General features: G+C 35.7%; 1 protein-coding gene across 6 annotated transcripts in view; it reads left to right on the top strand.

Annotated features, from left to right (window-relative positions):
• The window catches only part of CEP170 (centrosomal protein 170), a 95,695-nt gene that overhangs the window by 63,454 nt on the left and 15,437 nt on the right, over positions 1–16,804 (top strand). For 5 of the 6 annotated variants that reach the window (XM_066546598.1, XM_066546596.1, XM_066546600.1 and 2 more), the window contains 3 exons: positions 4,049–4,175; positions 7,017–8,825; positions 14,509–14,743. In XM_066546598.1, the coding sequence (XP_066402695.1) occupies positions 4,049–4,175; positions 7,017–8,825; positions 14,509–14,743 (2,171 nt within the window). The remainder of the gene's footprint in view (positions 1–4,048; positions 4,176–7,016; positions 8,826–14,508; positions 14,744–16,804) is intronic. The other variant, XM_066546597.1, reaches the window with a different exon arrangement.

The raw sequence follows: 16,804 nt of genomic DNA, 5'->3' as shown, positions 1-16,804 counted from the left end.
AACCTTATTGAAGATCTTGGCTAAATAGTCAGGTAACATCAGGGTAGCTCAGTGTTCCAGTTTTGCATCCACTCAGATTGTGGGTGGAACTTACTCCAGCTGTCCATCACAGTTATTCCTGTACATGATTAGCAGAATGAGGTGAATTCAGAACATGATTGGCATAGAAGAAGCAAAGAATAAAAATCTAAGATATTTCTATTAAAAAAGAATGGAAAAAGTGGCCTGGGAAATTGTGAGGATTTCATAGAAATAGTTTACAGAATCACAGAATAGTTAGGGTTGGAGGACACCTCTGGAGACCATGCAGTCCAACCCTGCTGCAAGGCAGGACAGGGTTGTCTAGAGTCACTTCAGGGGTTGAAAGCTCATTCTGAACTTAAATATCTTAGCTTTACAGGGGTTTTGAAGTATCATTAATAAAATGCTTGGAAATGCTTTACTTGTTCAAGAAGTTTTCAACTTTTTCTTTGATACAACAGTCTTTAAATACTTTAGAGTAGTGTATGTCATAAATAAAGTAAAATGCAGAGTGAGTGTTGACACAGTTGAACTGAGCCTGAATACACTGGTTCTTGCCTTTTCAGTGATTACATATAGGCAATGAAAACACTAAATCCATCTATTTAAAATATTTAAATGTTTTTATTTTCTACATTATAAGCTGCCACTTGCCAACCAAGGTAAGTGTGATTAAAGAAAAAAAATGAAGTAAATGGAGAACAAAGAGAATATTATTATTGTTGTTGTTCTTATTATTTGTTCTTACCTGTGAGTTTGGTTAATAAAAATACTGCAGGCATTTCAGCTATGACCTATCCCTCCAACTTCCATTTAATTTTCAGTGGTCAGTTGTCTGTGCTCAACATGGTTCTTGAATAATGGTTTATCAGCATTGTGTTTGATGTGCTTCAGTTTTTTGGTTGATTTGGGGTTTGTTTGGGGATTTGGTTTTTTGGGTTTTTTTGTAAGACAAAAGCTTAGAAACCTGGTTCTTCATCTGTAGAGTCATCAATGCCATTGACTACATGTTCTGTTGCTGTTTTAAATGCCTATTTTGTCTTTCCCACTGAAGATCAGATAAATAATTCTACTGACATTCTGAATATTGAATTTCATTCATGTAAATATTTGCTATATTGCTTCTTAGAAGTGGAGAATTTAGAGGCTGTATTTCTTTTTGTTTGTCCTCTCAAATTACTCCAACTTTCTGTCTTGTAGAACAATTCATTTAGTTTGAAGTTTGATACTTACTTTTTTTTTTAACTTAGATGCTATACTGAAATGTAGGCTGATGTATCACCAATATCACAGGGCTGTGAAAAGGCCAACAGGACCCTTGAATACCCAGGAAATGCTTTACCAGCAGAAAAGGGCAGTGTTATCACCATGGTGAAGCTTCCCCTGTAATAATAGCATTAGAACTGTTAACATTCTTGGTTGAGAAGGGTGGATACAAGTCTAGAGAAGGTACAAAGTCTACTCAGATTGTAACAGGAATGGAGATTTACCTTACAAGAACAGATCAGTGCTGTTCAATTAGTCTGGCAAAGTAACAGCTGAGATGGATGCAATTGCTGGGTTTTCATGTATTAATGGAGTACCTGTAATAGAAGAGAAAAAGAACTGTTAAAGATAGGTGTCAGTGTTGTTCCAGGAATAACTTGAAGACATTGCCTGTAAATAAGTCAGGTATGGAAATGTGTAAAAAGATCATCACCCTAGAAGCATATGGTTCTGAAGCAGGTATAGTGAGAACTGCTTTTAAGGCAGCAATTTATGAAAAGATGAAATAATATGATTCTTACAACTTGAACTGTCTCGAGTTATGTGTCTGAAAAGACATCTAATTTTTTAATTATTTTATTCACATTATTGAAATTTATTAAATAATAAAAGTTAATCTGCTCTGAAATGCCAAGAGCTGGACATGCTTTTAGGTGTAATGTGTGTGTGCTGGGGATTTTTTTCAGATGTAGAGCCTGAAGCCCTAAATCGTCAGGCTGAACAATAAGCCCACGGAAATCCATTGTTACATTTTTGAAAGATTTCTTACTCCTATTGAAAGATTTCTTACTCACTTTGTATGTGAGATAAGCATAAGAGAAAGCAGATTTAACACAAAGGCAAAAGGCTGTTATCTCATAGATAAACCCAGTTTTTCTGAAATACTAGGAAATTGCTTTTGGTATTCAAGAGAAAATTTGGAGGATTGTATACTTGAGAGCCTGTAAGATGCCAATTGATATGGGTTATAGGAAGAACATTAGGATATCTAAACATGACTTTTTAGATACGTGTTTTATAAACCTTACACCTTCTGGATGTGCTTAAACTAGTATGAAAAGAAACAGTGTATTTTTGATATTATTTATGCTTCTATACACAGAGACTTGGCAAAGCACACATTTACATTCACTGCTATGTAGAAACCGTTTTTTGGCAGTGTCATTACAAGAGAAGATAATTTATCATGTTGTTTCACGGCAGTTAATCTGCAAAATCTTAGTATGTTTCTCCATTTTGAAGTAGAATTCAGATTCTGACACATACCTGTATCTCAGAAATTGGTCAGGTGGTACAGAAGGAACTAGTTGAAATTTTCTGTTGCAAAGATGATTGGGACATCTATCATGTTTGGATTTGGCTATAATTAGTTGTTTTATTAGATAGAAGTTCACTAGTACAGATAGGAAAAGAGAGATTAGTGATAGGAAAGAAAAATGAGGTTTTGGTATTTGCATTAATGCAGTGTGTTTTTTGTAATATTCTTACTGGCACCTCACATTGTCTTCGGAAATGCCCATAAATAACAAAAACACTGAATTGCCTTCCTTTGCTATTGTTATACTTGAATTTTATAGCATTTTGATTTTAAAAAATTAATTCAAAATATGGAAATTTGTATAATCGTTCAAAAAAATTACCTGCTTCATCTCTGATATACTACATTCATGATATTCTGGAAGAGATTCATGATGTTGCACTCGCTTGCACTAACAGGAGAAATTCAACATTGTCAATTCAAGCTTTTCAAATGTCTGAGTAACTTTTAATTTGACAGAAGTTGTCATATAGTAGGTGACATTTTTCACCATTCTAGTTCTGCTCAGTAAATTTTATAGAATGTACAGTGTTGTTTTCTGGTCAAAGACTAGAATCCAAGACTTGTCAAGACATTAGGCAGAAATCAGTGTTTTGAGTAGAAGTGCAAAGATTTGAAGGGCTGGTGATGTTTTTTGGAGATGTAAGGAAGAGAGACTGCTAAGATATTTGATAGGACAGTAACATTGTACTATAATTAGAAATCAGATTTTGAAAAAAGGATGCTTTAGTAACACAAGTAGATGATTTAATTCTATGCTTTTCTTACATTTTAAAAATTTTCAAGATTTCAAAAGGCATACCATCAAGAAAAAAATTAATTTCCTTTCTGGTTTAGGTGCAAAAACATTGTAAAATACTGATGACATTGACTTCATTGTTATGCAGTAGGATGGTTTAGAACTAATCTTTGCTTCTTTTTTTGTTTAGGCCAAACAAATAATCTGAGCTTCCTTTCCTTTCCATCATAAGTTATTACTCTTTCAGTCCTTAAGGTAGTCTTTCTGTAATGAAGCAAATACAATATTCCATCTGGACAAGAGGGTCTTCTAAACCGGTAAAATGTCACTTTCTTGTCTTCCTGAAGCACATTTTTAATTTTTTAACACACCCCCACATCCCATGTACTTTTTCTGCACTTCTGAGCGGAGGATTGAAATAACCTGATCTTAGAACTAGCACATGTTCTGATACATTTTATAGAGGTTCTGGTGTTTAAATGTTCACTGCACTAGGAACTGTTGTTTATATAGTACTGATTCAGCAGCTATGTAGATTTTGTTTATTGTTTGCCATTCTAAAATTTATTGAGGTAAACTATTTTTTTCAACCTTCTCCAGGAAAATAGTGTCTGACCTATCTATTCAGGAAAAGCCTGGAAAGATGACATGCTTTTTTTATCAAACAGTTATAATTTTTCTTCTGCTGTTTTTTTCCTTCTTAGGAAGGCTCTGCTAACCCTGGAAGTAAACGTTGGGTGTCACAGTGGGCCAGTTTGGCTGCTAATCACACACGTCATGACCAAGATGACTTGAGATTGGAGTCCTCTGTGCCTGCTCCATTAGAAAATGGTATTAAAAACTGTTCTTATTGTCATAATTTATGCTGAAACACCTGTGAAAGGGAGAAAAGAATGATTGAGTACTGTACTTAATCACTTTTTTACTCCTAATGCCTCAATTTCACGTGAGATTCTTCTGTGTCATTGAGTAGAAGCAGCATAAAAACAAGCTTAGCAGTAGTGGTGTCTGCATGGTAGTTCAGTGCCAGTATTACACTGAATGGTACTAAAACAGGAGAGTTTATAAACTGTTTTTATTAGAGAATAATATTAGAGAATATTAGAGAAACTTTCATTTAAATACAGTTTGGGTTGGTCCGCATAGTATGTTTCTTTCCTTGCATCTTTCTTAGTCTAAATTGGACTTCATGGTAATGATTATTAAACAATCCAACCTGAGATACTTCAGCTGAAGCATAGCATCCTTTCCTTATCTTGGAAATACAGAAGACCTTTGATATTTCTTGAAAAACCCAGAAACTTTCTCTTTAGCAATGAGCAACCTTATCTCCCTTTCTTGTGAGTGCCATATGTTCAGGGCATGTCTCTCCATAGTTTAATTATTCACATTTGTGATTTTGAAATGGTTTATTCTTTAATATCTACACTCTTGACTGTAAACTTCTCTTCTGCTTTTTTCTTCCTGCAAATTTCACTTTAGAGGTTGTGATCATCTTTGGGAGAAGTTGTACAAAGAAGTTTTGCTTTTGGTGTTGCATAATGCATGTATCTGTACCAATGCGTGAAAAAATTCTTATCAGTGACTGCTGCTCTGTTGTAGCTTTTCCTCCACTCATAAGCATTGAACTTGGCCTAGGATACCAAAAGTCAAAGGAGATGGAAAGGAGTAAAATTAAATTATCTGATACACACAGAATAATGGAAATCAAGAGCAAATTTTGCACTATTTGAAAGGATTGGGTGTGTACATACAGACACTTAAAATCATTGCTATTGGGACTGATTCTTTGGGTGGTTAATTGGGAGCTTTGGTGGTCTTTTGTGTTCTGTAGTTTTAAATGGTCACTTTCAGATGAGGCACTACTAGGATCTTTCTTCTTTGGAGAGGTAAAGACTTTTTTTACCATTATGAGAACTAAGGTAAGAGTTAAAGGGAAGTAGCATACCTGCTCTGCAAGAACTCTAAAATACTAAAGGGGAGATAAAGCATTCAAAGCACCAAAGGTGTAATAAGAATAAAATTTAGTACGTACATCTAAAAACCAATTCAGAAAGGATGTCTTGTTGACTTAGATGCCTGTATCTTCTTTAAAAATATTGGTATTTAAACTTCACATAACACATACTTACAACATGTAGTTGCTAAACAACTCCATGCCTTTTTTTTTCTAAAGGCAGTTTGAAATTCACCAGGAAGCAAGTCACATGCATATATATATGTATTAAATATTTGATCTAGTAGTCATGTCTGAGAGAAGTCAGTCTTCACAGATGGCAATCATAAAGATTTTCATTAAACCTTCAATTTGTTTCATAATTTTCAAGAAAAAAAACAGTCCTGGAATTAGAAAATCGTGCTTAGATTTCAGAGGTACTTAATATTTCTCAAATTAGTATCTTAACATAGATTATAGAAAAAAAAACAACTGTGAGTCATTTTGCATTCTTCATCAAAGGTGTGACACTGCAAAGAGAAAAGATAGATTGAAGAGCATGGATAGAAAGTAGCAGGTATACATACACCATGATGGTTGATATTCAATTAATTGCTTAGAGGATTCTTGCAGAGAGAGAAACCCTATACTCCAGTTCTTACTCCTGGAGCAACCAATGTTGGTGGCAAGCTGTGATAGGAAAGTCTCAACAGGGTGTGCAGAGCAGTTGCTTATAGATCTCTCCTGGCAAGAAAGGGATTTGACAGATGTGTGTTACTAAATGTGTCACATTATATTGCAACAGCAGACAAATGAACTGCAAAAAGAATTTTTTCTATTCAAATATTCAAAGTCAGGGCAATTTATAGAGCAATTTAAATCACTTTTGAGTAATAAAGGCTTGTTTCTGACAGCACAACTGCTGTGTTTGTTAAATGGGCAAAGAGGGCACAGTCATCATCACTGTGGAAAAATAAATCTTGGTTTCTGAAACACTTATTCCTTGCAACAGTCCATGGGATGCCTATGCTTTTCTGATGATGGAGCATTCATTCTGTGTACACTGAGAATTCAGTGAAAGTGCTTTAGCACTAATACTGCATTCTTTTGATGCTTTGTATACAGAGCATTGTTGATGCATTTCCATGCATTTTTATACTACAGTGTCTTGTTTGGGATAAAAACATTATTTTTGCTTTTTCAGCCATAGTAATTTCTTTGTTCATGAGTGGGGCTTTTCAATATTGCTGAGAAGTGTCTCCCAGCACTGCAGATTCTTGCCTGAATGAGGCAAGGTCTCACAGGGAGAGGCTGTAGTCTGTCCATGAGACGGACCTCAAGCTGTGGAACAGGCAGGTAGGGAGGAAGAAGGAGGATTTTAATCTCTTTTTGGTAGTTTTGAAATCTGGTCCTAAAGGTGTTTAGGAATGTAAGACTTGCTTTCCACTCCCTGTTGTAATGGTGTGCTAATTGATATAACAGTGATTTCTGACCTATTTTAACCTACTGTGAGATCATAAAAACTTAGTATGATTCAGCTGGCTAAAAGAGTTCATTAAATGTTTTTCTTCATGTCTAAATATAATTGATCTTGTCATAGAACAGCAGGATGGACTGATGACTTTTTCAGTTCTGTTTTATGTTGCAGACTGCCTTACGCAGTCTTAAACATTTAATCTTTCTATTTGGCTAGCTGTTGAATGTCTTCTCAAATATTTTTTCTCTTTCATGTTTAGACACAGACATCAGTGAGTCTGGTATTTCTGTAAGAAGTGCTGGTTCAGCTGCTTCTCTGACCAGCCAAGCTGAGCGAAAGAGGAGGACACTTCCACAGCTTCCCATAGAAGAGAAAGTAAATGAAAATTTAAAACCAAAAACTGTATCTCATCAGAGGTCAGAAATAGGTGAAAAGCAAGACACTGAACTTCAAGAGAAAGAAACTCCAGCTCGTGCCTCAGATGCTAAGTCAAGCAGAACAATGAATGGTCTTTCACCCAAAGCTACTGGAGACAAAGTGTTTTCTTTTCCCAGCTCTTCTAGTAAAGAGAGAGTTGAAACTGGCAGAGAAACTTCTGTGGTGAAACAAGCTTTAGCAAAAATTCAACAGCAAGAAAGAAAGGAGCAAGGACAGTGGGCACCTGCAAAATTATCCTCTACAAAATCTGCTGCAAACCAGATTGAGAAAGGTAGGGAGGAGATTGTTATGTCACCGAAAACTTTGGATAATCAAGAAAATGCTCCCGGACATGTTACAGATAAAGCAGAAACTAAATTGGCACAGATTGAGGGAAAAAGAAGAAAAAATGAGGAAATCATTAGAGGACAAAGTCCTAAAGTACTTGCAGGAGATAAAAAGGAATCTTCAAAACCCTTAGTGAGGCAAGGTAGCTTTACTATAGATAAGCCTAGCACAAATATACCTATAGAACTTATTCCTCACATTAATAAGCAGAGTGGTTCTGCTGCCCCTTTAGTATCTGCAAACAGGTTACGTGACAGAAGTGATTCGATGGACACTGATTCCAGTATAGATACAACACTAATTTTAAAAGACACAGAAGCTGTAATGGCTTTCCTTGAAGCTAAATTGCGTGAAGAAAATAAAACTGATGAAGGTCCTGACACTCCTAGTTATAACAGAGATAACTCCATATCACCAGAATCAGATGTCGATACGGCCAGCACAATCAGTCTAGTTACTGGTGACACTGAAAGAAAATCCACACAGAAGCGGAAGAGCTTTACAAACTTATATAAAGATAGATGTTCCACTGGCTCCCCTTCAAAAGATGTTTTAAAATCTTCTACAAGTGCTAGAGAAAAGATTGAAAAGAAAACTAAGAGTCGATCTTCAGATGGTGGGTCTAGAGCTGACGCTCGCAAAACGGTGCAATCCAGTGGAAGAATGAGGCAACCATCAGTAGATTTAACAGATGATGACCAAACATCCAGTGTACCTCATTCTGCCATTTCTGATATCCTATCATCTGACCAGGAAAACTACTCTGGCAAATCACATGGAAGAGTTCCTTTCGCCTCAGCAGATGAACTTGTACATTCCAAGATGGAAGGAAAGTCAGCTAAATCAAAAACCTCTCCTGTTGGACTTGGGCAGTCCAGTAAATCTACCACTCTTCCAAGACCTCGTCCCACAAGGACTTCTCTGTTGCGCAGAGCCCGCCTTGGTGAAGTCTCAGATAGTGAGCTTGCCGACGCCGACAAGGCTTCGGTCGCTTCCGAAGTGTCCACTACGAGTTCTACGTCAAAACCTCCGTCGGGGAGGAGAAACATTTCCAGAATAGACTTACTGGCCCAGCCTCGCAGGAATCGACTTGGCTCTTTATCAGCACGCAGCGACTCTGAAGCGACAATAACTAGGAGCACTGCCTCGCCGCGTACACCAGAAGCAATCATCAGAAGTGGGTCAAGGCTGATCTCAGGAGGAGACAGTGCTAAAGTTTCTGCTAGAACTCGAGCCAATAGCATTTCTCGGCTTTCGGATTCAAAATCCAAATCCTTGGCTTCGGCTCATAATTCTCCCTCAGGTATGTGAGATTATTTGAAATAATTTTGTACAATACTAGATGCTTTTAACATGTCGATTTTTAAAAGAAATGGTTGAAGAAACCGCTCTTATGAAACTGTTGAGTTTTAGTTGATGCAGTCTTTTTTCTTTGGAGTAAGAGGCTTCCATGGCATTGTAGAGGTTTCTCCTTTAAAATCATAAAGCCAAGAAACTGTAATACTTCAATTCTTTGGATATGTTTTCATCTTGAAACCACTAAGAACTGAATTGGGACAGTCAAATGCATCAACAATAATTCGTTTTAGTGCAAAAAGAGTCAAAAGATCTCTTTGCTCAAATCATGGCAGTAGAAGTTCAGGTCAGCAACACTATTTAGTACATAAGAGATATAATATTTATTTATAAGTTAGGCTTGTAAATAGGCAATCAGAGATTTTTTGATAAGAATGATAACGTTGAAGTAATGAATTGAAAAACTATGTACTACTTAACTAAATATCATCAAGAAATGTCTTTTAAAGGGTTTGCCTTATCTTGGATTATTTCCCATTTTGTGTTCCAAATCATGGCGATTTATGAGTCCATCATGATTTCCAGATCATGTTGATCTTCTTTTGCGTGGTGGCTATTCTACCTTGTCTTACATTTGGAAGGAAAAATCCGCACAGTCTATGAATTTTAACCTACTATTCTGTTAGAAGTTAACATAGCATTCTTAGTGCAAGCAGTGTTAGAGCTGGTAGGTTTTTTCAACAGCAATATTAAAGCTATCAAAATAAAATGTGGTAATTATAAAAAAGTGAACTTTCTTGTGAAATGAGTATTTAAAATAAATGTCTGCTTGCTTTTAGAATTGTCATGCTAGCAGCTTTACCATATTTGCAGTCAATCCACAGTCTCAGAATAAAACTGAGTAGCTTCCAGTGATGTAGTGCTCTGGAATTTTGCTACATCCCATTCAGACTTGATATAAGCCACTGTGATACTTAATTTCCCACACTCCTGCCGTCCTTCTCTTCCTTGCATATCATAAGTGGACCATGTCAGGATCCTTAGCATTGTATATTCCCTAGGTACTTAGTTTTGCTGCGTCATTTATTGGCTTAATATAAATTTCTGCTGAGATACACTGCTGAATTGTAGAGTTGACTCTCTGTGATTCTATGACAGGTGTCTACAAAGGTACCCAAAACAGATGACCCTTTAAATAAAAATTTAGTCTTTTCTTGACAGATATAATTGGAAAAGCAGCATGTTTTCAATTTTGATCAAAATTTTAAATTGTCAATGCTGCCTGAAAGGTGGCAATGCTAGGGTAGGGAAGTGTCAGTTAAGGCTTCCATATATTTATTTTAATAATGAATACTAGTTTACATTATGATAACGCTGATTTCTGGAAAGGTAAAGCCCAGATGTTTTTTTTCACTTGACTACTTTTGTTTTTCACAAAACTCTGTATGAACTTTGAGTTTTGTGTCCATGTGAGGTATTGCAGGCTTCCTAGACTTCCCAGGTTGCTGCATTGAAGTGGTTTGCTGCTTCTGTTAAGGGAAGTGAGTGTATCTTTCTCTTCTCACTCTATTAATCTATCATTTTATTGTCTTTGCTAAATGTTCATTTTTCCATGTCCCATAGTAAAAAGCTTACTATAGCTTACATAAAACACTGTTTTCAAGAGAGAAAAGGTGCCATCTTCTCATGGGTACCCCACCATAATAATCTAGGTAATTTTAAAAGACCATTGTTAGAAAAATCTACAGTAGTAGTAGCTTCTGTCTTATAAAACTGTATCAGTTAATATATATCAATGGAGAAGTCCATCAATATAAGGGCCAGAATCTGAAAGTAATTAATGAAGCAGTCAGATACTTTCAAAACAAAATCATTGCTAAATAAACCGATTAAGTCTTGTTAATACATAAGTAAAAAATATTATTACTACTGTTTTGCATTTACAGTTCTGAATTTTGTCTGTATCAGTAACATTATTGTATAATTTTTTTTCTGATTTATTTTGGTTATTCTTTAGGAAAATTTGAATTGCTTTGAAAGTGGTGTAACCTTCTAGTGTATATAGGAGTATATGTATAAATGCATCTCCAACTACATATAGGCCACTTTTAATTCCTCAATTTAATTTTATTTCTAGAAAAGTCAACAATTAATTTTAGCACTTTTGGAAAGTACTAATGAAGTGCTTGACTAAAGCACCTCAGCTGTTTGGATATGTTTTACTTCAGGCACATATAATCAAGGTGTGACAGGAATGGATTTTCTTCTCTCCCTGGACATAGAAAGACTGGAAAATTAATGATTATTACCAGTATTGGGTTGGGGATTTTGTTTCCTTTACCAGAGGACTAGCTTCTCTCAAAATATTAAATATGTTCCATGGGTTATCTCATCAGAGGTCAGTTAACACTACCACATTGTAGATCAGTAAACACTGGCAGCCTCTTAAATCCAGCCCACAAAGAGCAAGTTATTTCTGCACTTCCCAAATCAATGTTCAGACACATATACCTGTAAAAAGAAAGCAAGAATAAGGTGTAGTTTCTGGATTTTTTTTATTTTCTTGTACTTCATGTGGATGAATTGCAACATGATAGGCCTAAAATTATCAGAGCTAGCAGCAAGTCTGTAATTTCAAGAATCATTTCTAATCCTTGATGCAGTGAAGTATTGCTTACTTTTATATGAAAGGGCAAGCAGATAAATGCAACAGCTAGGGTGAGAACTGTTAGCATTGAAGTCATTACCAGAGTGTTTCTGGGGTAGGAGGCTTGATTAACTGAGAACACTGTGAGGACACATGAAGACAGAGAATTAGTAACTTTATAGCACAAGCAGTGAAAGGTCTGGTGAAGGCACTGCCTCATCAAACAGTAGAGTGTGATCAATAAAAACAGAGGAGCCCAAAGACCTATTTTCACAACAACAGAGGGAAATTGAAGATGATGTTACAGAAGGAGCTGTGTGTCAGGAATACAAACGGCAGGATCAGCCGCGCGAAGCTGCTAAGCTGCAACTGTGAAATTGGGCATTGAGTCAGAACAGAGAGACCTTGAGCAGCCAGCTGTGTTTGGCAGCTCTGCTGCCTTGCTGACCTAGCTGTCATTGCACATGGCTGGCAGATAGGTTGATCAAAGCTGTTGAGGTAACTGTGGGGGAAAAGAAATTGATAATTGAGAAAAAACAGCCCTTACTAAGTAGATTTTAGTAGTAGCAGCTTGGAAATGGATGCACCTTGAGAAGTCAATGCCTCAATCAGAGTAGAATACATTCTAAGTAGTATAAGGAATATATTCAATAAAATTTATTCTCAGATCTTTGAAGTGAGAGTATGTTGTCCAAATCACCAAACTTACCAGCTTAATGATTGTCAGGACATTGTATTTCTCACAGAGTAGTCACTAAATTAGGTTTGAGTGCTGATTATTTTAGCCAGGGTTTTGGAGGATTTTCTAGTTAATGGTACTGGTATTCACAGTCTTTGGTGTCTGAGATAAGCAACTGCACAACAGCTTTCAGAAATGTACATAAACTACAGTGACATTTTGGGCCTGCATAATTTAAAGATAGTATTAAAAACATATATATGCAAATGTATAGCTACCTCACTGGGAAACATGCTTGGATATGCTTGTCATGAATTTCACAACTTTGAGATTTTTACCACTAGGCCTACAGTAACTTTGTCCTCATATTAAACACATTGATCATATGTAACACCCCAACATTTCAAGGCCTTAAAATTTAATGGTCTTAGAATTAGGGGTTTTATGATACTATGTAATGTTACAAATGATTGTTAATTATTTCATTTCAATTAGTATCTCTGAAATGTTTAAACCTTTACAAAATTCAGTATTTTTGATTGAAAGATAATCTTTTCCTAAAAAAGTGTGGGTGGAAAAGAGGACCTAAGACTAATTTCATAAATATATTTTATTTAAGCAAATGCTTCTAATCTGAATGTTTTAAATTGAATTAACGTGATAAAACACTATTTTGTACACAGAGAAATCCAAGCTTCTCCCAGACCCAGACCCTGATGTTGAAACTTACAGTGGTAGAGTACTAGAAATCAAATCTGTTTCTGATATTTCACTTCTCGTTCAATTTTTAGTTTTTAAATATATTATTACATATGCTCATTGTACAGTGCTGAGTTGCTGAAGTATCTCACTTGAGAGATTTTAACATAAATTTTATAATTATTTTAAAGACTATAATTCTAACTGGGAAAAAGAATTTAAACAAAAAGGGATGAAAAAATGTGGGCCCAACTCATAAATCTCTTTGGACTTTGGTCACGCATTGCTTGCATGCTGTTGGTGGGAAAATGTACTTTTTCTGCTCATGTTTTATTTCCCTAAGATCAAACAACTTTGAAGCCTCCAAAAAAGAGATCAGAAAGTGATTGGAGAGACATTGTTACTTTCCACAATAAAGTTAGAAAATTTAAAAAAAGTAGAACTAGACATCATTTGAAACCCATATTTAAACCTGAAAAAATTGCACCAGCACATGTTTGTTTTCAGCAGTTGAAACTTCAGTATTTGTATGAGGGAAGAGATGTAAGCTTATACACCAATGTCATATTCTACATACCATAATCTTTGCATTACACAAAAATTACTTCATTATTTGTTACTTAAATTCATATTGGTGTATACTTCATTTGTAATGCTCATTTTTTAATGTATCAGGAGAAATCATTATTAGTTCTTGAATTTTTTAATACTAAAAACCAGTTTACATCATTTGGTTCTATATTTTTTCAATCACCAATAGGTGGTCACACACTTAATTCATTTTCTGCAGTACTTACAGAGCCTCATGAATGTCAATGAATTTGGTGTATTAAATCCCCTGCAACAATTTAGCAGGCTGTGGTGATGAGGATTTCTTTACACTTGGTGGTATCTCTTCCTGCTGGAAATGTCTGAGGACAGCACATCTGAAATCCATTTTCTAGACTTTAGTAATTCATAAGGGGACAAGAGTCTCCTGCTTAGTTCCAGTTCTCCTGTACTTCAGGCTGCCCTCACCAACAAGGCTGTATAATGCTTTATGAGCTGCGTGTCAGAACATATACTTCTTTCTCTGAGGCTGCTTTTCTTATGGATCTGCTGCAGATTTGCATATATTAATTTTATATATTCTTTTTCTGTACTAAACACATAAGCATAGAATCATTAAGGTTGGAAAAGACCCACACATCATCTAGGAATTTTATGCTTTCCTTACATAAGCATGCATTCCAGGCTTGGTGCCAGCTCCATCCCTCCTTCATATCTCTTCATTTTCTTTATTCTGTATCACATAAACCTTGGATGAAATTTGGGAAAAAATCTGCAGAAAAAGTGCAATCTGACTATATACTTAAATGTTAATGAATTGGGCCCTTGTTTTGTAATACAGTTTGTTTGAGCTCATACACAATCACTGGCTTTTACATCTTACTTTACTCATCACTATACAAAGAGCATTAGTTTTATGTTTTTATTAATCAATATTTTTTATTTAACACAAATTCTGTAGCTTTCTTTTAAAGATGTAGTAAATAAACCTTTTGTGAGGTACCTGGGGATGGATAATAAATAGCTGTGTATTTTTTGTGATGTTACTGAAATAATGCTGTTTTCTCTTATTAAAGACGCCATAATAATTCTTTTTTAATAATTAAACTAATTTAGTAAGTGCAAGATGGAGGCGCTTTCCTACAGATTATGCTTCCACCTCAGAAGATGAGTTCGGATCAAACCGTAATTCCCCTAAACATACCCGTCTGCGTACCTCTCCAGCCCTGAAAACCGCGCGACTGCAGAGCGCTGGGACAGCAGCTCAAAGCAGCAACACCTTCAAGCACAGGATAAAGGAGCAGGAAGACTACATTCGTGACTGGACTGCCCACCGGGAAGAGATAGCAAGGTTGGTTTGAAAGGAGTGCTCCCAAAGTAACAGAGTTTGTACCCAGGTGCACAGAGAGGACAAAGGGAGCTGATGGATTTGCTCTGTCACTCCTTACTGCTTTCCTTCACTCACTGAATGGGTTACTTAAAATTCTTCTTACGAGAGAAGTGTCTGGCAGGCAGAACACTCACACCACCTGCACATCTCTTTTTTAGTGGAAATTGATAGTAACTTCTGATTTATGATAGCCAAATCCCAGAAGATGAACTTTCAGTTGCATTATTGGGACTTGCAGAGGTACTTGGTGTATTTCCCAAGGCTGAAGTGTATGTGATTTTGTACTACCTTTACATATTGAGATAAAATTTCAGATCAATCACAGGTGACAGAGAGAGAAAAAAGTAAGCTTTGGAGTGTGAGAGACCATGTTCTCATTTTCATTTTTGATTTATCAGGACATTATTTCATGTTAGGTACTTTCTGATTTAAGTCATGCGTATTCACCAAAAAGGAATTTTTTTTTTTGTTGCAAGTCCATGAGATTAGTATATCAATACCTCTGTCATTGCTGGCACTACTGTGCTTCAGGTGAACCAAGGCAAAGTTAGTTGCACATTCTGGTAACCAATTAATGCCGTATCATGCAACACCCAGCAGTGAAAACTTCAGAGATCTTGCACAAGCACGTAAATGTTATTTGATACTTAGATGCTGTCAGTGTTCAGGTTCCAGAGATTTTCAAAGAACTTAATTTGGAAGCCTAAACAAGAAATATGCTTTCCTTTTAAGATTAGTTTTAATAGTGTAGAGTATTTTCTTAATACTGTGGAAGTGTTTTGCTTAGTGTGAGTAATTATTCCTGATTTTGGTAATATTTTTCAACATTTGTTTTTCTGCTGTGATCTGTGCAAAGGAAAGATGTAGTGACCTGAGAGACATACAGACTATACCTAAGGGAGTCTCATAGTATCTAGACAAATAATGAAATAAATATTTTCAAAATAATCTTCCTAGAACATCTCTTTCTTTTCAGAAGTCTGAAGTTAGAGATGGTTATAGGAAGGACTGTGTGTATATGGGAAAAATAGTTGATAGCATATTAGTTCCTCCTGATAACTAGTACTACTGAACCTCTACTTCAGTGAAACTTTTTGATATGTTTTGCCCATCTAAGATAGATTGATCCTGGACATAATTGATGATTCAGTCTAAATTCATTTGATGGTTAGGTTTGCAGGTTTTTCTTTTCCCTTGGGATTCTTACCCTTTCCTACATTTATGTATTGGCTTTAAAATTTGTTTTAAAGGCTGTGTACTTATCCTGTGTCTTCAGCTTTATTTTCAGTTGAATTGCTGAGAGGCTCAAATCAGTACTGCCAAATTTTTAGGTTTATTTTTAGGTTTATGCAGGTTTTACACAACCTGCATTAAATGAACTTATCTAAGGTAAAGAAAAGTAGCATTTAGCATCTGAGAAATTCCAAGTTACTGTCATCTGTTGTCACTGCTTCCAATACCAGTTTTAGCCTCTGCTGAGGGCATTTGCTGTAGGTCACTAGGTCATCCTTTCTGTGTCTCCATATCTTTGTAGTGATTGACATTTTTGCTCCCTTGGCTTTAATTTTAGCTTCTGTCCTCTATAAGAAACTTTTTGTCTCTGCTCCTATTTCCTTGCTAACTATAGGGTCTATTATTACCTGCCCTGTTTTTTTTTCCATCCCAGTCATTAGTCCAGCCCCTATGTTCAAGGCTCCTTCAACTCTACTCAGAGTTTTAAAAAAATTAAGATGGCTATATGCTCTCATTAAAATTAGTTGATTTATTTTTGTTGTTGTTGAATAACTGATTAAATTGTAAGGATAAGCCTTTCATAAAATACATGCGTAGCAGAAAGTATTGTAGAAACTGTACAGCAAAAATTTCTTTGCATCTGTGTTACCATCATACTGTGTTTTAATGACTCCATGACTGCCACAGTATGCACTTTTCACAGACTTCAGGATTTACAGATGTTAATAAAACTGAAAATTTGAAAGAGGTATTTAGAGAAACTTCCTGGAATAACTAAACTTGATTTAA

This window comes from Molothrus aeneus, chromosome 3 (genome assembly GCF_037042795.1).
Source record: "Molothrus aeneus isolate 106 chromosome 3, BPBGC_Maene_1.0, whole genome shotgun sequence".
NCBI classification, from domain to species: Eukaryota; Metazoa; Chordata; class Aves; order Passeriformes; family Icteridae; genus Molothrus; species Molothrus aeneus.
Note: the sequence above shows the minus strand (reverse complement) of the source record. Positions and strands in the feature narration are given on the sequence as shown.